The 18,232-nt window shown below is 41.9% G+C and overlaps 1 protein-coding gene and 1 long non-coding RNA gene across 3 annotated transcripts; one reads left to right on the top strand and one right to left on the bottom strand.

Annotated features, from left to right (window-relative positions):
- Positions 1-650: 650 nt before the first annotated feature.
- On the top strand, positions 651-4,995 carry LOC109281177 (uncharacterized). Its single transcript, XR_002087748.2, has 2 exons — positions 651-820; positions 1,325-4,995. It is a non-coding gene; the product is annotated as an uncharacterized LOC109281177 (long non-coding RNA).
- A 2,381-nt stretch (positions 4,996-7,376) lies between these two features.
- Positions 7,377-16,698, bottom strand: HINT3 (histidine triad nucleotide binding protein 3). Of its 2 annotated transcripts, none has more exons than XM_059733524.1 (5): positions 16,339-16,698; positions 13,739-13,856; positions 12,815-12,884; positions 11,526-11,652; positions 7,377-8,827 (listed from the first exon to the last, which is right to left on the bottom strand). In XM_059733524.1, the coding sequence occupies exons 1-5, from the start codon at positions 16,501-16,503 to the stop codon at positions 8,780-8,782; spliced, it is 528 nt and encodes a 175-aa protein (XP_059589507.1). In that variant the 5' UTR covers positions 16,504-16,698; the 3' UTR covers positions 7,377-8,779. The 2 variants fall into 2 exon arrangements, with proteins under 2 accessions (XP_059589507.1, XP_059589509.1); XM_059733526.1 differs by lacking the exon at positions 16,339-16,698 and adding an exon at positions 16,141-16,293.
- Positions 16,699-18,232: the final 1,534 nt, after the last annotated feature.

The following is an 18,232-nucleotide window of genomic DNA, read 5'->3' as shown; positions in this document are numbered from 1 at the left end:
ATTTCCTCCCCCCCTCCCCTCCCAATAATTTCCCAGGCAGGCCATCTCCAAATATATGCAAGTCTTAATAGCCAAAGTGTAACTCCCTTAAAACAAAAATCAATGACACAAACACTAGCAGATGGCTGTCTCAAGGTGGATAATCATTACATGTGGTAAATAATTACTAACCACACATGGGCTAATTCCAGGTGTGTTGTTTTGTTTTATGAAATATAATAAATATTATATTTATATAAAACTATGATGAGGTTTAGGTAACAGCCTATGTATGTGCCTATACAGTATGGTAATCTCACTGCAATGTCATCTTATACTAGACTTGTTTGACTGCAGGGTTGCCTTAGCAGGGACTCTACCTCCCTGTAACAGCAGTACGCCTGTAACAACATTAAGGGAGAGCCATTTACTCTAGTTCTATACTCTTAGGGTTAACTGAAGTATGGAGATATGGGTAGTACCACTCTAAATCATTCTTTTCTGTTTCTGCATGGGCACTAAGAAGTAGAGATAGCATTGCCTTAGTATTGCTGCTAAGGCATGTGTTCTGTATTTAGTAACTAACATCATCTGTGGGAATCTCATGAGCATGTAGGCAAAACCTCATAAGGTTTTGCCCACCTTAAAAACTGTTCAAGCAGCAGAAAAAAATCCCCACCCCTTTCCACTGATTGGTAGGCTGCTTCCTGATGACTGGTTTATTCTCTTGTCTGTCAGCTGGCAGCTGCATCGATCAGGTCAACAAGCCCAGAAGAGATTATTTGGGGCATGCGCTGAGCTGACAACAGTAACATTTTACAAAGGTGTCACTGCATAAAAAGTAAGTACAACAGTATATTTTTACTAGGCTGCATTGATCCCAGGCTCACTAGAATATACAGTGTGACTACACATATCTGGAGGCAGAAGGAAATGTATGCCTTCGTAACTGACTCAAAGTTTAATTTGTTTAATTTATGGACTTGCATTACTCCTGCAATTTAAATAGTTCAGTTAGTTTCCCTGTATGCTTTTCATTGTTGCAGTATTAGGGGGTGGCGTAATGAAATGTTCAGATATGTTTAATGCTTTCATTGTCCCCAGGCTCCAGCCCTCGGCTCAGGCAGAAATCAAAGGGGCCCTTCAGTCAGTTCATGCAACAGGGTGGAGGGAGTTGAAGCATATTACTACTACTAGGTGATGGCTGGGTTTCTTAGAAGATGAAGAGACTCGTGTATATTTCTGAACTTTTATTGTATTTATATAAATGCATGATGAGATCTAGCTAAGAGCTATATGCAGCCAAACTATTGTTATTATTGTTCTGTATTATTTTTTTTCGCAGGTGGGAGTGAACAGCCCACTGTCAGCTCCACAAAGCTTTCTTGCGGATGGAGAAAAATAAAAAACTATTTGCTCAAACAACCAGAACCCCATTCAATGCTGTGGATGATCTGAGAAAAAACTGGCAGAGCTGGGCAGAAGATCACATTGATTATCAGAAGAAGAACCCATTCAGCAATGATGACAGACTTTTGTCCAAGCCTGTTCATGCCTGCTGCAAAGGAGATCCCACTTATGGAAGACCCCCTGAAGGATCTAAGACAGAGCAGAGAGGAAAAGATGCCCACACGCATGTGGGGAAGGAAGTGGAAGAGTTATGCATGATCATAAGAAGCATTGGGGAGAAAGGGAAAGATGGGAATGTGAGGGTGAACTTCCAACGGTTGTTTGAAACATATGTGACTATTTCCAATAAGGTAGTGGGAATTCTGCTGCGAGCAAGAAAACATGGGCTGGTTCAGTTTGAAGGGGAAATGCTCTGGCAAGGAAAAGATGACAATGTGATCATCACCTTACTTGAATAAGGTTTTGCGACCTAATGAATGCCACTGCATGTTTTCTTTCAGGAAAACAACATCTAAATGCCATCTTGAAAGAGGTTTTTGTAACTAAACTTCAAACTAGCTAATCACACAGGACATGGGCAGGAAGGGAACGTTCAGTGAAGAGGCTGAATAATGCTTCCATAGAATGCCAGAAGATAAGGATGGAAATAAGCATATGGACTGGCTGATCCATTGCTATGCCATTGGATTGTTCTTTACAGTATATCATCTGCTTTATTTAGTCAGCTGTTAAAAATCACTCCAGTGACGGGGTGTCTCTTGGGGTTCTGAGTAACAGAAGTTAAAATTCTTGCTTTCGGTCTGCACTGGTTCTTATGCTAACAAGTTTAGAAGTATGCAGGGAGTAAAATCTGCATGGAATGTAAGCAGAAAGCTATTTTTTTTCAAAATTGCACCTATAGGGCAATTTGGGTTGTTTTTACATATCAGGACTGTAGATATGAGTATAGGGAATATCACATACTACTTGAAAAAATTAATAGCTTAGTGCAATAGAATACTCCTTCAATAGCCTGCATAATTACCATGAGGGTACGAGTTACGTCTTAAATATGTTTTTAGGGTAGTACATCATTATATAGTATAGGAAAGTCTATTCCTAATCAATCTTCTCCACAACCATTAGATATCTCTTTTTCTATTCTTCCCATTTTTGCACCTTGGATAACTTCACTCTGATTGTATCTGTTCTGGCCACCTGAAACTTACCTCTCACCCAAGAAGTTTACATAGCTATGCAAAAACCCCTCCAAGCAACTTGAAGGTGTCGTTAAGATAAAATGGATCCCCTTCAGGACAGGAGGCTGCCACAACAAAGGGATTTGGAGGAGGACTTTAAGCATAACCTTGGCCAATGGTAATAGCACTGAATACCTTCACCTTTTCAAACTCCACTCCTCACAGAAGGGAGGACAAGAACCCTGAAGTGCCAAATACATAGCTACTTAAGCTACTGCTTAAGACATGCCTCATTTGGCTTAGGCAGAAAGCCATATTGATTTAAGCTTTCGATGCACCCTCTCAAAAGAAGAAAGGACAGTGTTTTGGTTCAAAAATTCAACTGGAAGTTGATGCATATGAATTCCATTCCTGGCTCTGCCATGGACACCTTGGCCTTTTCTATATGAGAAAAATCAAGACCTTTAACTTCCTGTGGATGCAGTAACATAATTGAAGGCTATAAATTACTCAGGAACTCTATTTATACATTTTCAACTATTTAAAACTACACCTAGTTGGGAATAAAAATTTACTGTTGCCTGTGTACTTAGAGTCACACAAGAGTTGTGTCTAAATCACTTAATAGGTCTGTGCCTCATTCCACCTGTAAAACAATAGCATTTCCTTACCTCAGAGGGATGTTATTTATATACATTGATAAAAGAGTCTTGATAAGTGCAATAGTTTATCATGCTAATTACTGATGCACAAATAGCAATTGGCATCTGCAAAAGAGTGTTAAAGAGGAACATTTTCATTAAATATATTAATCAAAATGCAATAATTTTCTATTTTGATTCAATTTGAAACTGAGTTTCATTTCATATGATCAAATTTAAAATAAATTGGCATCCACTTTTACCATTTCATTTCCTCCCCTTCCAAAAGTGTTGGGGGAATGTAAAAAAGGAAGGAAAGGGGAGATGCCAGAAATGCTAAAATACTTCATTTTGAATGCAAATGAAACAAGATTTATTTAGATGCATCAGAACATTTCAAACAAGTAGAAAGCATTTGAAAATATTTATATTGGTCATTTTTGTCCAAGTAGCTCAGCAACCAAATCTGCTAATGAACTTCATTAGATTAATAGAAGCTGGGCACGCATATTATACATAGATTTCATAGAGCAGAAAAATGCTTTTCAAACTTACAGTATGTAGCATTTGGTATGTCTAGCTTAAATGCGTTAAATCTAGTTGATTCCTCCTTTGTGGCACTTGTAAATCAATCCTTTCAAGAATATGATCAGGTAGTACAAGCATTGAGGGGTAACTAATGGAACACTGGTTAGCACTGTTGGGCAAAAAAAATGTGGTAGGCTGCCCCTTTCAGAAACTGTAACACAATGGAAAAGACCTTTTTGGATTGCAGCATCTGTAGCTTGTATCATCCCAAAATGCAACTACAGCTTCTGTAGACATATTTGAATCACCAGTAAGCTATCAGTGAAGCTGCAGAAGCATGTTTCAGGAGTTGCACACGTACCCAGGACCAGCGTTGGTCCTGGGTAGTTCCCACTGAAGTCTGTGCAGCTGTGGTTTGGTTAGAGCTAGGTTAAAGATTTCAGCACCAGTTGCAGTAATACCTCTAGATACAGTGTAGACAGAGCAGGTAAGGTCCAAAGGACCAGAGAAAAGAATTAGATTAAGCTTTAGGAGATATGACCATCTTATTGCTTTCAGGGTCATACACTGCTGTACAAAACCCATTGAAAAGGGAGCTATGATTTTAATGAGATTTGAACAGCAATAAAGCCAAATTTACTATTTGTAGATTGTACACGTGCAACCCCTAAAGACAGGGTGTGGAATGGTTAAAAGGATGCAAGACTTGCCATACTGGGTGGGATCACAGGTCTACAAATCCAGTATTTTGCTTTCAGCAGTGACCAAAACTTGATACTGCAAAATATAATTATATATATATAGTGCAGTAGGCCAGTGTGTTCATGGATATGCTCAAGTGTAAAAATTCCTTCCTCAAATTGTTTAAACTATCAGGAAGACATCATTTCTAGTACTAGTGCTTAGAACAGAAGACTAGGAGTTGGGAGATCCAGATTTTAATCTCAGCACTAATATTTGTTTATGCAATTTACAGCAAGTTATTTTATTTTTCATAGGATTCCCCATTTGTAAAACAGAGCCATAACTCACCTTTGTAAAGCACTTTAAGATCTTTAGATTAATAATTATGTATCTTTTATATAATTTATGATACTCAACCAACATTGCCACTACCAAGAAAAAGTGAAATCATTTTCTAGAGTTTTTTCTTTTTGCCAAAATTCATGTTCATGTGAAGGATCAATTTTGGTATTTTAAAAATTGTCAGATTCAGGAATGCAAGTTTGAATAATAAAAAACATGCATGCTTCCACTGAGTGAAGTTGTTTTCATCTTTAAACTCTTTGCAAAGTTGTTTCCTCACAAAAGTGAATTAATTGAAAGTATGCTACCAACACCCCAGCCCCAGATCCTTTAGGTTTTTAGCTGTAGCCTGTTTTATTGTATCCCTTTCACTTGAATTGCAAGTTCTTACACTATAGGGACCATCTGTATTTAGTCTTGTATTTTATCATTTTGATTTTGTCACATTTAATAGTGGTTTTCACCAATCTATTGTTCTAAAGCGAGACTTTCATCCAATTCACTTGCTAGATTAGACCTCAAGCTAATTAGGACTTGCTCATTTGAATTAAAGCTAGAGGGTCACCCCTCCACTCAGACTCAGACCAATCTCCTATTTGGGGTCAGAAATAAATTTTAGCCCATGGGCAGATTGGTATGTCTTCCTCTGTAGCAGGAGGAGGGGCATAGCCCTCTACCTGGGACCTCTTGAGCATATATTGACAAGATGTTATAGAAGCAGGACATTGGATGCCATGGTTCTTCTGCTTTACCTATGGCAGGTGAGGGTGTTTGGTCTACGTTGCATCAGGGTTGAGAGTTTTATGTAGATCTTAGATTACGGTTGTATGGGATGGTTTGGATTGGGACCAATCCTGTCTGTGGAAGGGGGTTGGACTAGATGACCTTTGGAGGTCCCTTCCAGCCCTAATTCTCTGTGACATTTTTCTGCCATTGTAACACTTGAAACCCTTCCTTGTTTGCAGTGTGTGCATTTGATACCACTCTTCAGTCCATTTAATTGCTTTGCTGCTGCTCAGCAGCATGTTAACATGAGAGCATTAGGCTAAGGTATTGTTCTGCAATGGGGGAAGAAAATATTATATGCCTTCTCCCCCCTCCCTCAAGGCCAAGGGGAAGAAAAGCTTATTCGCACACACATCTTGGTTTGAAGGTGTTTTAATCCCAGACCCCAATCCGAGCCAAGGAACAACATGATCTATAGACAGTAGTTTAAGAAACCCCTTCATAGGTCCCTTCCCGTACTCCAAGCTCCTACACAGAAACCAGAAAACAAAGGATGATGAGTTTGGATGGGTTTACTTTCCAAGATGCTTTGGTGCTTACCAGGATCTGGGGGAACATCTGTTTACCAGAGCGCCCCAAGGGACGACAAGGTCGAACGATCACAAACTCCTCCAAGACCATTTCAGGCTAGACATAAGGAAGAACTTCTTTACTGTCTGAGCCCCAAGGTTTGGAATAGACTGCCACCGGAGGTGGTTCAAGTACCTACTCTGAACACCTTCAAAAGACATCTGGCTGTTTATCTTGCTGGGATCCTATGATCCCTGCCGACTTCCTGGCCCTGGGGCAGGATGCAATGATCTTCCGAGGTCCCTTCCAGTCCTAATGTCTATAAAAACTATGACCATATTGCTAAATAGAGGCAGGTGTGTGAAGGAGATGGCATCTTCAAGATGTGGTAATGAAGGACTAGATACTGGCATGCCTTAAAACAATACTGCTGAAGAAGAGCTTTTTAGAAAAGCAAACTGATTGATTGTGTCAGCTGACTGGGCTGACAGTTCTTGAACCCACTACTGGAAGTTATTCTCCACTGGAAAGAAACTGATAAAGGCCTCATAAGGTTCTGTCTGTCAGTAATTAATACGACTCAACTTACAATTAAAAACCTTAGGTCAGATCCACAAATATGCCTAGATCCCAGAGTGTAAGGTATCTGTGCTGCCTATACAATCACATGGAAAGACTTGGGTGCCTAAAAATGGCCTTTACAGTGTTAAGCAGGGGTACACCTGAGCTAGTACACAAGAAATGCTGACAAGAATGTCTGATTCCCACCTCTTTTCTAGACTTAGGTGCTTGATTGCAGTCCTGATTTTGACACCTAGACCAGACTGAATTCAGATGTTAACATCCATCCCCACCTCCAACTTAGACACTTAAGCACTCCATTTCACTGGCCAACTGATCCATCCATAGTTTTTAAAAACAGGATCATTAGCGCGGTGGGCAGTGCCCACCATTTATGCAAAGCCTAGTACTAGTGCTTTACCCAGGAAATGGGACATTTTGGCTATATGCCTTCCCCAGCCTAAGAAACCTACTTTCCTCTGACCTTGATGGTAGGGAGGTGGGAAAAGGCTTTTTGAAGCTGTGCCATGGCACAGCAAAGAATGCAAGTTCCATAGGGTCAGACAATGAATGGGGAAGAGGAAACATGTTTCTGTAGCCATTTGATAAGAGTGTTCATTTGTCCAATCACTCCTTAACACAGAGAGATGCAAACAATTCTGGGAGGAAGGATCAGCACCCAAAACTTCTCAGTCCTACAGGAACATCTTTGTTATTAGAGGCAGGGTGCTACAAATAAAAAAAGAAATTGCCTATCTTGATATTTATCTTTTTATTGAGCTTCTTCATCATATTTTAAACTGACTTGCATCACAGTTACATACATTTATTCAGTACCATAATATTCATACATGGTATTAATACTTCTTTAAAAGGTGTTAATGTTGGTGTCCTAATATTTTAGGAAGTAAGAAAGCCAACTTACACCTCCTCATCTATTGCAAAGAATTAGTCAATGTATGACGGTTTTAATTAACGCTTTCCTAACACAATTTAAATTTTAAGCCCCAGACTCCACGTGAATAAGCTCTTAGAGTGTTCTGTTCTTTGTCCTGACCCATTAAGGCATATATAAATAAATATTACAACACATTGCAGCACTAAGGCAACAAGGTGCTGGATCAGGAGATAATATTGCCAAGACTCTGTTCTCAGAGGAGCTTGTTAATGTAGTACTTATTAAAAAAAAAATAATAATAATAAATAAAATGAAGAGCTACCATCACGGACCAGTTGGACACAATGCTGGCAAGCACTATGAAAGCTCTCACGCAACTCTGACCACGCAAGTGCCACGTTCTAATTTTGGCTGGCAGAGCCCCAGCTATGCCAAATTCTAAGCAATTTTGTGGCAGTTGTGTGTGGTGAATTTCACCAAGTGATGAAACAAATAACTCATTTCCTTTGTGGCTCAGAAAAATTTAGAAGTCCAACTCCAAGAAACAATTTATTAACCAAAGACTAACCCAATCTAAAAGTCCAGTGTATTAGTTCATTCTAGCACAACCGCTTAAAATTATTGTAAACACAGTAAATAATCTGGCGTATTCATACACACAACAGACAAACCCTCTTAGTCTAACATACTAACACTCATACATATAGGTAATTTACATTCTACTGCGTTATCACATTCTGGGCACATTATGTTTAGCGCTTGCTACATTCCATTGCCATGCAAGTGAAAGAGTTACATATTAACATGGATTAGCACCAGAGAAGATAGTGTCTCCTTAGCACTGTCCTCACTAATAAATGGACATCACTACATAAACCAAGTACATACAAAAGGAAATCTGTAAGTTGTGAACCCTACTGAAATCCCAAAGTGCTTTTTTAAAATACAAAACTAGCATTCACCGTGGCATAACCTACATGCTATTTGTAGTAGTTGCTAAAAGTCTACCCAATTTTATCATTACAAATGGAATATATTATACTATGTTTCCCTAGGACTAGCATTTCATAGATTACTCAGGTTTCTGTTCAAACATTTTACATCTCATTGTCAGTCCACCTGAGTTCATTCACAGTAAGAATTAGGTTGACAATTAAAAGTGAAAGGCATGTTTGTTCTTAATAAGAAATACAAACTTTTCTTTTCCTTTTTTTTTTTTTTTTTTCCAATCCTGGTATAATCTAGGTCTAGGAAAGGTAAATTTAACTCGCAGCATTTTCAGTCTGCAATCGTTCAATCAGCTGTTCAGCCTGTAAAGAGAAGAAAACATCTTTTATCTACATGGTTGACTCTCCAGTTTATTTACTATGCAAATTATTCTGGCAAATACAAGTCAAAACAATAATTGTTGCATTAGAACACACTACACTAAACAGCACTGCAAGTGCTTGCTACTTCAGACAAGACATGCAACAGACATCCTATCATATGTCTGCTTAATCAGGTAATTCATAACTTTTCCATTACTGGAGGATTATTAGGTCAGAAGAGAGAAGGTTCTGTAGTGGTTAGAAAGTGGCTTGTTAAGAATGGGTCAATTTGACAGGATGTTTTGGGGATGTGCAAGGAGACTGGCATTAAAAATCAAATGATTTCCAAGTTGGCTGGCACTGAAGGGACAGGGTAGAGCTGTTATTTTTGCTTGCCTAGTTATTCGACTATGGCCATGAAAACAATCAGTTTCTGCTGGAGTGTCACAACCAAGGTTAAAAATCATTCCCGGGAGTTTCTCCTGGGAGAGCGACCATTCGCTTTCAGTCTCTATTGAGAGAGGCCACAGCACAGTCCTCCAGCATCCCAAGGTACTTTGCTTCACCCCCACCCCCCCCCAACCCTCAAGAGACCATATCATTCACTGGACTCTAGCTGAGAAGGGAGCAGAATGTGCCCCCTTCACAATCCCCACACTGTGTTGCAGGGAGACACAGACTGTCCCTGAGCATGCTGGGCCAGGCAATCAGAGATGCACACTGCTGCCATCCATCTCCAGACAGACTGAGGGAGTCCACTAAGATGTGTGCATAGGAGCCCCTTGTTGGTACACAGCATCAGTGCAAATCTCTGCTTTTCAGGGGTTATTGTCAACTTTACTTGTCAGCCCTATTAAGATATATTTTTTGTTTAAACCTGTATCTAAAGGTTTTATTAAAAAATCACCAGCTTCTAGGGCCTAAAGGATAAACAGTTGAGGTGCCTAGGCAATGCCTTCAAGTCACTTGCCTCACTAGAACCAATAGCATGCTACAGGTCTTACATCCCAGACCAGGGCTGTCCAACTGCTGGCTTGCAGGTGTACATGGTCCCTAAAGAGTTAACCTCACGCCTCTGGATTCATGGTCCAGGCTCTCCCCCCCACACCCCTCCCCTTCCTCCAGCTTCCACTGCCTATGACCTGGGGAACTTTTTGTTGGGGGAGGCACATGGTGTGGTGCAGTGGGAGGATCACATGGCAAGGCATGAAGCTCAAGTGGCATACAGTCTGGAGGGGCATGTGACCAAGAGGTCTGTAGCCCCTGGTCATTCAAAAGCCAGGTAGCCCTGTCCCAGACCACTGTGCAGAAACAAGGTGAAATAGCCCTTACAGTTCATTTGCAAATACAACTCGATAGTTTAATTTTGTGTTGTTTTACATTAACATGGTTCTAAATCAAGTGGCCCCCAAACAATTACAATAAGGAAATATTCCAGAACATTTTTCATTCTCTCATTTGTACCACTTTAAGATGCTATAAACCAGATAATACGTCTTGGGGTTTTTTTATGCTAGGACTCCTCTGACTTCCCATTTATCTTTAGAAATCCTGTGTTAACATAATAAGTGCATCTCAGCAAGGGTTGTTTTTTTTTGGGGGGGGGGGGGGGGAGGGGTTAGCACCTATGTAAAAAGGGCTGTCCCAGTTAACATGGATACATTTTAATGCAGTAGGTTCTCTTCTTACTCAGCATAATTGCAATAGCAAAAGCTTCCCCACCCTGTCCTGTGAGCTTGCCAGAAAGCTTGAAAGACACGCTACACCAGATGGGCAAACTCTGGCCCATGGGCTGGATCTGGTCAGCTGTAGACTATTTCCCAGCCACCCTGGGCAGGGGTGCACAGACAGGGGATCACAGCTCTGCCCCAGCTCCAGACTAGGCTGTCACTGCTGTGAGGAGCCAGGGCACACCTGCAAGGAGCCCGGAGCATGCAGGCTACAGATCGTGACTCTGCTCTGGTTCTGGAGCAAGCTGCCCCCATCCCAAGTTCCCACCAACTCTAGAGCAGCCCCCTGTACTGCTCTGCCATGCGTGCTGCCAGTGTAGCTCTGGCTAAGCATCCATGGCAACCCCCGCCTGAGCTTTCCTAAGCAGGTGCGGCTGGGGTCTCCATGGCTTGGGCCAGACTCCATGAGGGCAGGGGCAGCTGGGAAATGGAGTTGTCTGGCTGCCAGCCAGATCAGGCATTTTGCCCACCCCTGTGCTAAGTTATTCAGTCACACGGCCAGTTCAACTTTTGGCATTTCGCAGTGGAGACTAGCAACAAGAGAATTTTTTTTAAATGAAGGAGACCCTTTATTGTGGACTGAACCAAGCCCACAGGATTTTACACAATAGCTGCTGTTCAGCAGCACATATAGCAATAATAGTTTACCAGGTGCCCTTCATATCCCATTAACAAATCTGTTCCACCCTAGCCTCACCATATATATGTGTAGTTATAATTTTAATGTGGGCCACCCACCAAATTCAAATAAAAAGAGTATTTTCCATTCATATTTTACCACTATGTTTTTCTTAAAGGTAAAGGCCTTAACACTTCTACATTTGCTCTAAATTATTTCATCCTAAAAATTTGCATAGATAAAAGTTATCAAAATTATGGCACCAACAGTTGGTTTGAACATGGACAATAACACTTTCTTGCAGAGTATTATAAGTATCTTAAAATATGAAAAGTGCACTTTCACTTACTGTGATAAACCAGTAGGAATTGATTCTGTAAATTAACCTGGACAAGAAGCCCAGTTGACTGGCTGGGGCTAGGACATGAAGGTGTAAGTGGGAGATTGAGCAGAATGGAGGCCAATGGAAACCCATTCTTAAGAAGAAAGCAGGGGAAAAAAAACAAAACAATACCAGTTATATTGATTTGGACATATTAAATTAGATACAGTAATAAACCATATTAAAATTGTTGGTTATTCTGAAATACAGCAATGACTTCAGACATAGCAACAGATACATTTACAAGATCAAATACTTGCAGTTTTCATTATTTGCGTTAATGCAATCTGTAAAATAACCCTTATAACGTAAGTAGCAACTCATGTGACTTCTATCATTTCATTTTTAACTAAGGGCAGATAGACAGCATCAGCCTATGGAACTTATTTCCTGACTCCCTTTATTTTTGTATTTATATACACTTTGTTACTAAGAAAATATTTTTTTTCAATATGATATTACCATAAATATATGGTAATATCATATAAATATATTACCATAAATGCATGGGATCTGCTCTACAGCTGGAAAATCAGTAGTCCACTGTCCCTCTCATGAAGGTGCCCTCAATTTGTTTTAACTATGGAAGGTATAGTCCCCGTATCCAAACAGGAGCCCGAATAATATTTCCCAAAGCATCTAAGAGGGGGTTAAAATTATTTCAGACAAAAATGATTTTGAACACATTCAAGATGACTAGTGCAACCACAGCCAAACTGCTGGAAAACCGATTATGTTCATTACAAGTTTAAAATACTTTTGTTTAATAGTCATTCATATCATCTGTATAGGATGAGACTACAAAATTCAACTCTGCTCTGGATTCAAGGACTCCAAAGCATGCTGTTGGTACCTGGTTAAGGCAATCTTTTGAATGGTTTGTTTAACATTTTCTTGCTCTCCTTCATTTCTTGTCATGAAGACAAACAAATTTTAGAAAGGACACCATTTCGTTACATGAGACATTTTCAGGGAAACCAAACAAGAAATAAATCTTGTACAGAATAAGGCTCTCAAACCAATTCTGCACAAAACATTTTTCAGTGTATAGTCCAATGACCATGCACTCGGAAAGAGAGCCTGTGCTGTAGTTTCAAATCCTAATAAATTCTCTATTTTAGCCAGATAACCACCATGTTGCCATCGCTGCCACTATCTGTCCAATACATATCCAATATATATATATATATATATATATATATATATATATATATATATATATATATATATATATATCCAGAAAGTAAACTATATACCTTATATCATTCAAGTCAGTAAAGTTATTTCGCTGTAGGATGGTTTTTCCAACTTCCATCATTTTCTTCACTTTTAAAATGAAAAAATAAAAATAAAAAACAAACATTTAGAATTCATGCAATGCTGTGCATTTACTAACTGCAGGCATCTAGAACATGGGAACTTGTCTGAAACAGCCCCAATTTTGGGGCTGGTCTGAAAGTGTTTTGTATAAATATTTACACTATTTAAAAAATCTAATATAATAAAAGCCTTAGTCTGCCTGTAATGCTCCGGGCCAACTGCACATGCGCCAATTGGCTGTGAGGGCCTGGAGTGTTATAGACAGAGGGGGACAGGGAGCAGCGGCACCACGGGGCACTGGTTGGGTCCCCCTCCCCCAGTCATTCATAATGGGCAATTTGCTAGTTGTTATCTCAATAATGTGGTACCAACAATGGAGGGAAAGCTTAAGGCACTTGAAATACAACAGTAACTCTGATCTGAAAGCAGCTCAGATTACATCTCCCTCTCCCCATCTCCCACAGAAGAACCCAGAAAACTGAAATAGTAAGACAAATTGGTTAACAGAACTGTGCACAATTACATTTGAAAGTTAAAACAAAAAGAAAACAGCTGTATTAACAGGTGTCTGAGATCATCTATAAAGGGAAACTAACAAGTATAGTTATAGCAAAATAATTACTCCATGGAGTAACTACTTTATAACGGTTACTTATATTCTGGAAGAGATGCCCACACTACAGCTTTATTGTGGAATTTGATGGCACTAATGAATCTATAATACAGCAATCCTCTTACTCCTTTGAATAAAATGCCTTCATCTACAAAAAAAAAAAAAAAAAGCACTGAAAGATATAATACTGCAAATAATTCTGATCTACAATTATTTTCATTCACATTAGGAAGGACAATGGCCTTACCTAGAGGTATATGTTCTCTCTTCAGAGTCTTGCAGTTTCCTACGTGTTCCACCGGCACCACTAGATAATGGTGCGGGGCTCCAGGTCTGATATCTCTAAAGCAAACCAGATCTTCATGCTAATGGAATAAAACCAATGGAGTAGTTTGTTATTAAATTGAGGATATTGGCAGTCCGCAGGTAACAATACCAGTTTTCCTGAGGCTGAACTGGCATTCATGCACTATGCTGGAATACTCTACTTACTGTAAAATGCATTTTGAATAGTAAATCAGATCTCTTATTAACTATGAGTTTGGCATTACAGGATATTCATCCCAATGATCTGCAAGGTTTTTGGAGTCAATCCAGAAAAACTTCCAAGTAGTTTTCTATTTAGCCATTCTGCAGCCATGCCTCTCAAACATCCAAATTCCAGTTCCCACACAGCTAAAAAACACTCATTATGCAGAATGAAATTTGCTTTTCCTTTTAATAAACTTTACACCACTACCTCTGTGGGCAGAGCGGGTTGTTGAGAACAGAGGATTCCACCTGTTTACAGGTTTGAGAGCTCTCAAATTGCAAAGCACTCTCTTACAGGCAGTACTTGCACACTGTGAAGGTACAACCTTGCTGTGCTAATGGATCTCTTACAAAATGTAAAGAAAATGTAATCCTTAATTCTTATAAAGCAATCCTCCAACTGCTTTACTATCTATTTATCTCCTGAATCCCTCCCTTCTAGGCATCGTTTTTATATGGATAGGTTCCAAGCTCAAATGCAGTGGATCTGTTGCATTCTAGCTTTTAAAGCTCTGACCTAATTTGCTTGCTGCCCATTAGCATCATTGCATCCACCACCGACTGAGCAAAGACTCATATGAACTTACTTTTAGAATAGCGGTTCTAAATCTTTTTAGATTCAAGGAACCCCTTATTAGACTCAAAGCACCTAGCAAAAAACACCAGCGCATTTTGCTGACAACCAAAAAGTGGGCATAATTGTTCTGTTGCAAAGAGCTCAGAAAGCCTGTAAAATACCAGAATTTTTTTTGACACTAAGGTTTCCTATGTGAAACCTGTGGGTTTATCTTAATAATGTTCATGGACTTGATAGTGCTAATGTGTGGCACCTTGAGCACTCCTGAAGAAGATATCAAAGCACCCCGTGGTGCTGCAGCACCCTGCTTGAGAATCACTGTCTTCAAGTAACACTGTAGCTCTGAAGGTCTGGGAAATATTTAAGCAGCAAAGATTTCTGTGGGCCATGGTTTTTAGGGGAGCAACTGCATGGCTTTTAGGGGACATTTTTGAACACTGCATGGACACATTTTTGAACACAGCGTATTCTGCATTCTTAAGAAACTAAGAGCTACCATTTACTGGGTCAACTTCCAAATCTGTTTCCTGTGTGGTCACAGCTAGGAGAAAATCAGAGTGTAAGCAGAGTTTTTGCCCATGTGCATCACTTTACGCTTCCCTATACTTCACACTATCTACTTACCTGAATTTCATCTTCCATTTAAATTGCTTATTTGCCCAGTCGTACCAGATCCTTCTGCAAGTGCTCACAGTCTGCCTGTGGGTCTTCATCACTTTGAATCATTTTGTTAAACACAGATCTGGCCACCCCCACATCACTGTCCACCCTTTTCCAGATCATTTACGAATATATGAAACAGGACCAGTCCCAAAACAAATCCCGCAAGGGAATTTCACTGCTTATTTCTTTCCATCCCCAAAAACAACTGTTTATACGTGACCCTTTTGCTTCCTATCCTAAAATCAACAAAACCAGGACAGGGCACAGAAACCAGAGTGTGGACACAGCACAGATTTATCAAGAGGCATGAGATACTTTCACTTTGGAAAGTGAAACACGGCCCACTGACAAAAGGCTGAAGGAACTAGGAGTATTTGGTTTGGAGAAGGGGGGGAGGGGTGAGAATTTGACAACAGTCTTCAAATACCTGTTCTAGGTGGCCACCAGGAGCAGAAAAAGGAGCAACAGTTCTATATGGCAGCAAGGGACGCGCTTAGTTTTGAGATGAGAGGGGAGGCCAAGTGCTGAGACAAGCTAGGCAGAGGCTGTGGCAGCCCGCTCCTGGGGCGTTTTTAGGAGCGGGCTGAACCAGTGTTGCCAGATGTACAATAATTAATGATCCTATTTAATGAATAACAGCAAAAGGGTTCAAAACATACAATAATTTTGGAAGCAGCTAATTGATGCAGCACATGCAAAACCCAAGTCACTCTCAGAGTGTCTCAACAGACTTTTGGGATTGCTCTCAGCACTCCACCATGATGGCTGGCCTCAAAATGAAGAAAAGTGCTTCAGCCCTGAGGACCCAGTTCTCACTCACTCACTGCAGGCCCACAGTGAGCAATAGAAAGTACATAAGAAAAGGACTTATTTCATACCTTGCAGGTATTTTCAGCGTACCGCAGTTTTCCAGCAAATACTATCATGTTGAGCTTCCAATATGATCGTTCCCGATTTAAAGCCTGCCCAGGCTGCGTCAGACACACACTTGCCCGGGGCGATTTCGCGGTAGGACTGGCCGCCCCCGCGTCCCCCGCTCCGCGTCCCCGCCCAGACCCAGACCCGTCCCCCCGCACCTGGCAGGGCAGCAGCGCAGTGCCCGGCTCCTCCCGGCGGCCAATGCGGCAGAAGACGCACTTGCTGTCGTAGCCGCCGCCGCCGCCCCCGGCCTCCCCCTCGGCAGCTCCCGCGTCCGCCGCAGCCTGCGCATCCTCGGACGCCGCGACCTCCCCGCCCGCCATCGCGCCCGGCAGCGAGCAGCGCACGCGCGCTCCGCCTACAGCGGGACAGGCGGGGCCTAGAGGATGTTGGAGGGAGGAGTTAAATGCGCAATCCAGTGCGAGCGCCTGGAGGCGATTGCGCAGGCACAAGCACCCTACGCTGTGGCTTCCAGCTGCGCCTGCGTCTGCCTTCCCCGTTTCACAGGTCTACGCTTGCGCATTCTGCTGGGAGGAGAGGGAGGAGTCGCGCGCGCTGTCAGATGCGATCACCTGCGGGTGTGTGCGCCTGAGTTCCGGCAACTGAACTTTCGCGCTGGCCCCGCCCACTACCTGACCCCAGCAGCGGCGAGGGGGAGCGGGGAGCGCCGTTTTTCTCGCCCGTGTCTCGGCGGGCGGACGGCGGGGTCCTCCCTTTCTGAGTTCCAAACGGATGAAGAGGGGGAGTGGGAGGGAAGCCGTTGCCGGGGGAACTAAAGAGGGCGGCGGTGGGCAGGAGCGCGAGGCAGCCACGCCCCCTCTCCCGGCCTGTCCAATAGCGCGCGGGGCCGGCTGGGGCCGCCGGGGTTGTGGCCTGGGAGGGCGGAACGGCGCGTGCGCAGTGGCCCCGCGGTTCTAGCTGCCGCCTGCCGAGTGCCGGCCGGTGCAAGGGGGGGGGGGTAGGTGGGACACCCGGACGGGGCGTTAAGGGAAATTCAAATGAAAAAGCAAGTTCTTGTAAGGCTTCTTCCACTGGTTTTAAAAAAAAACACAGCTTTCATGAGGGGGGAAAAAATCTTCTCTCACAGTGTCCCCCCCAGGCCAGTGCCCTGCTAGCCCAGTAGTCCCGCTAGGCTTTAAGAAACACGGGCCTCCACGAGAGGCTTTGCTGCGCAGTAAAGCCTAATTTACAGCACAGTAAAGAGTCACTATTTACACGTATAGCCATTTACTGCACAGTAAATGAGTCTATTGCGCAGTAAGGCAAACAGCGCAGTAAAGCCAAATAGCATTAATTGCTCACGTAGACGTGGCTGCTTCGTATTCAAGCCACTGTGCCCTTGCACAAGAAAAGTACGGGTACAAGAGCACAGGGCACTGAAGGCATTTAAAAAAAAAACAGTGGAAGTAGCCTCACAAGAACTTGCATTTTCATTTTAACTTCCCTTAACCCTCCTGAGCAGCCAGTCCAGGTGTCCAAACTACCACTTTTTCCTCTTGCATTTGTAATGTGGCTGCTTTTTGAAAGGCCAGCCATCAGATTCCCACAACTAAGATTTTTTTTAAATTATTTTAATGCTGAAACTTTGAAACCGCAGTCATGTCAGCCATTTTTTTTTTTTTTAGGCTGAATTAAAAAAGCGTTTTCCAGTTAATTCCGTGGTATTGCTCGAGGGGGTGAAGAGTCTCATGCTTTTCATGTTGCACAGAGGGAGGCTCTGTCAAACCCAATTTGCTCAGTTGTGGAGTGATTGACTGCAGTATTAAAGCAACCAGCTGTTTATTAATTATTTGGATGCTAGCATTGTAAAGCTTGAACAAGTTTGCAGGTGACATGAAGCTGGGAAGGACTGGGCATGCTGAAGGTCAGGAGCGCAATTCAGAAGGGTTGCGACAGATTGAAAAGCTGGGCTGAAGCTAACTGAAGTTCGTTGCTGACTAAATGCATGTTGCTACACCTGGGGAAGAAAAATCAAAACCACAAATACAATATGGGTGACTCCTGATTGGATGGAAGCACTTAGAAGGATCTGGGAGTCCTGTTAGATCAGTC

This window comes from Alligator mississippiensis, chromosome 1 (assembly GCF_030867095.1).
Source record: "Alligator mississippiensis isolate rAllMis1 chromosome 1, rAllMis1, whole genome shotgun sequence".
Taxonomy (NCBI): Eukaryota; Metazoa; Chordata; order Crocodylia; family Alligatoridae; genus Alligator; species Alligator mississippiensis.
This window is presented reverse-complemented; position numbering and strand designations above follow the sequence as displayed.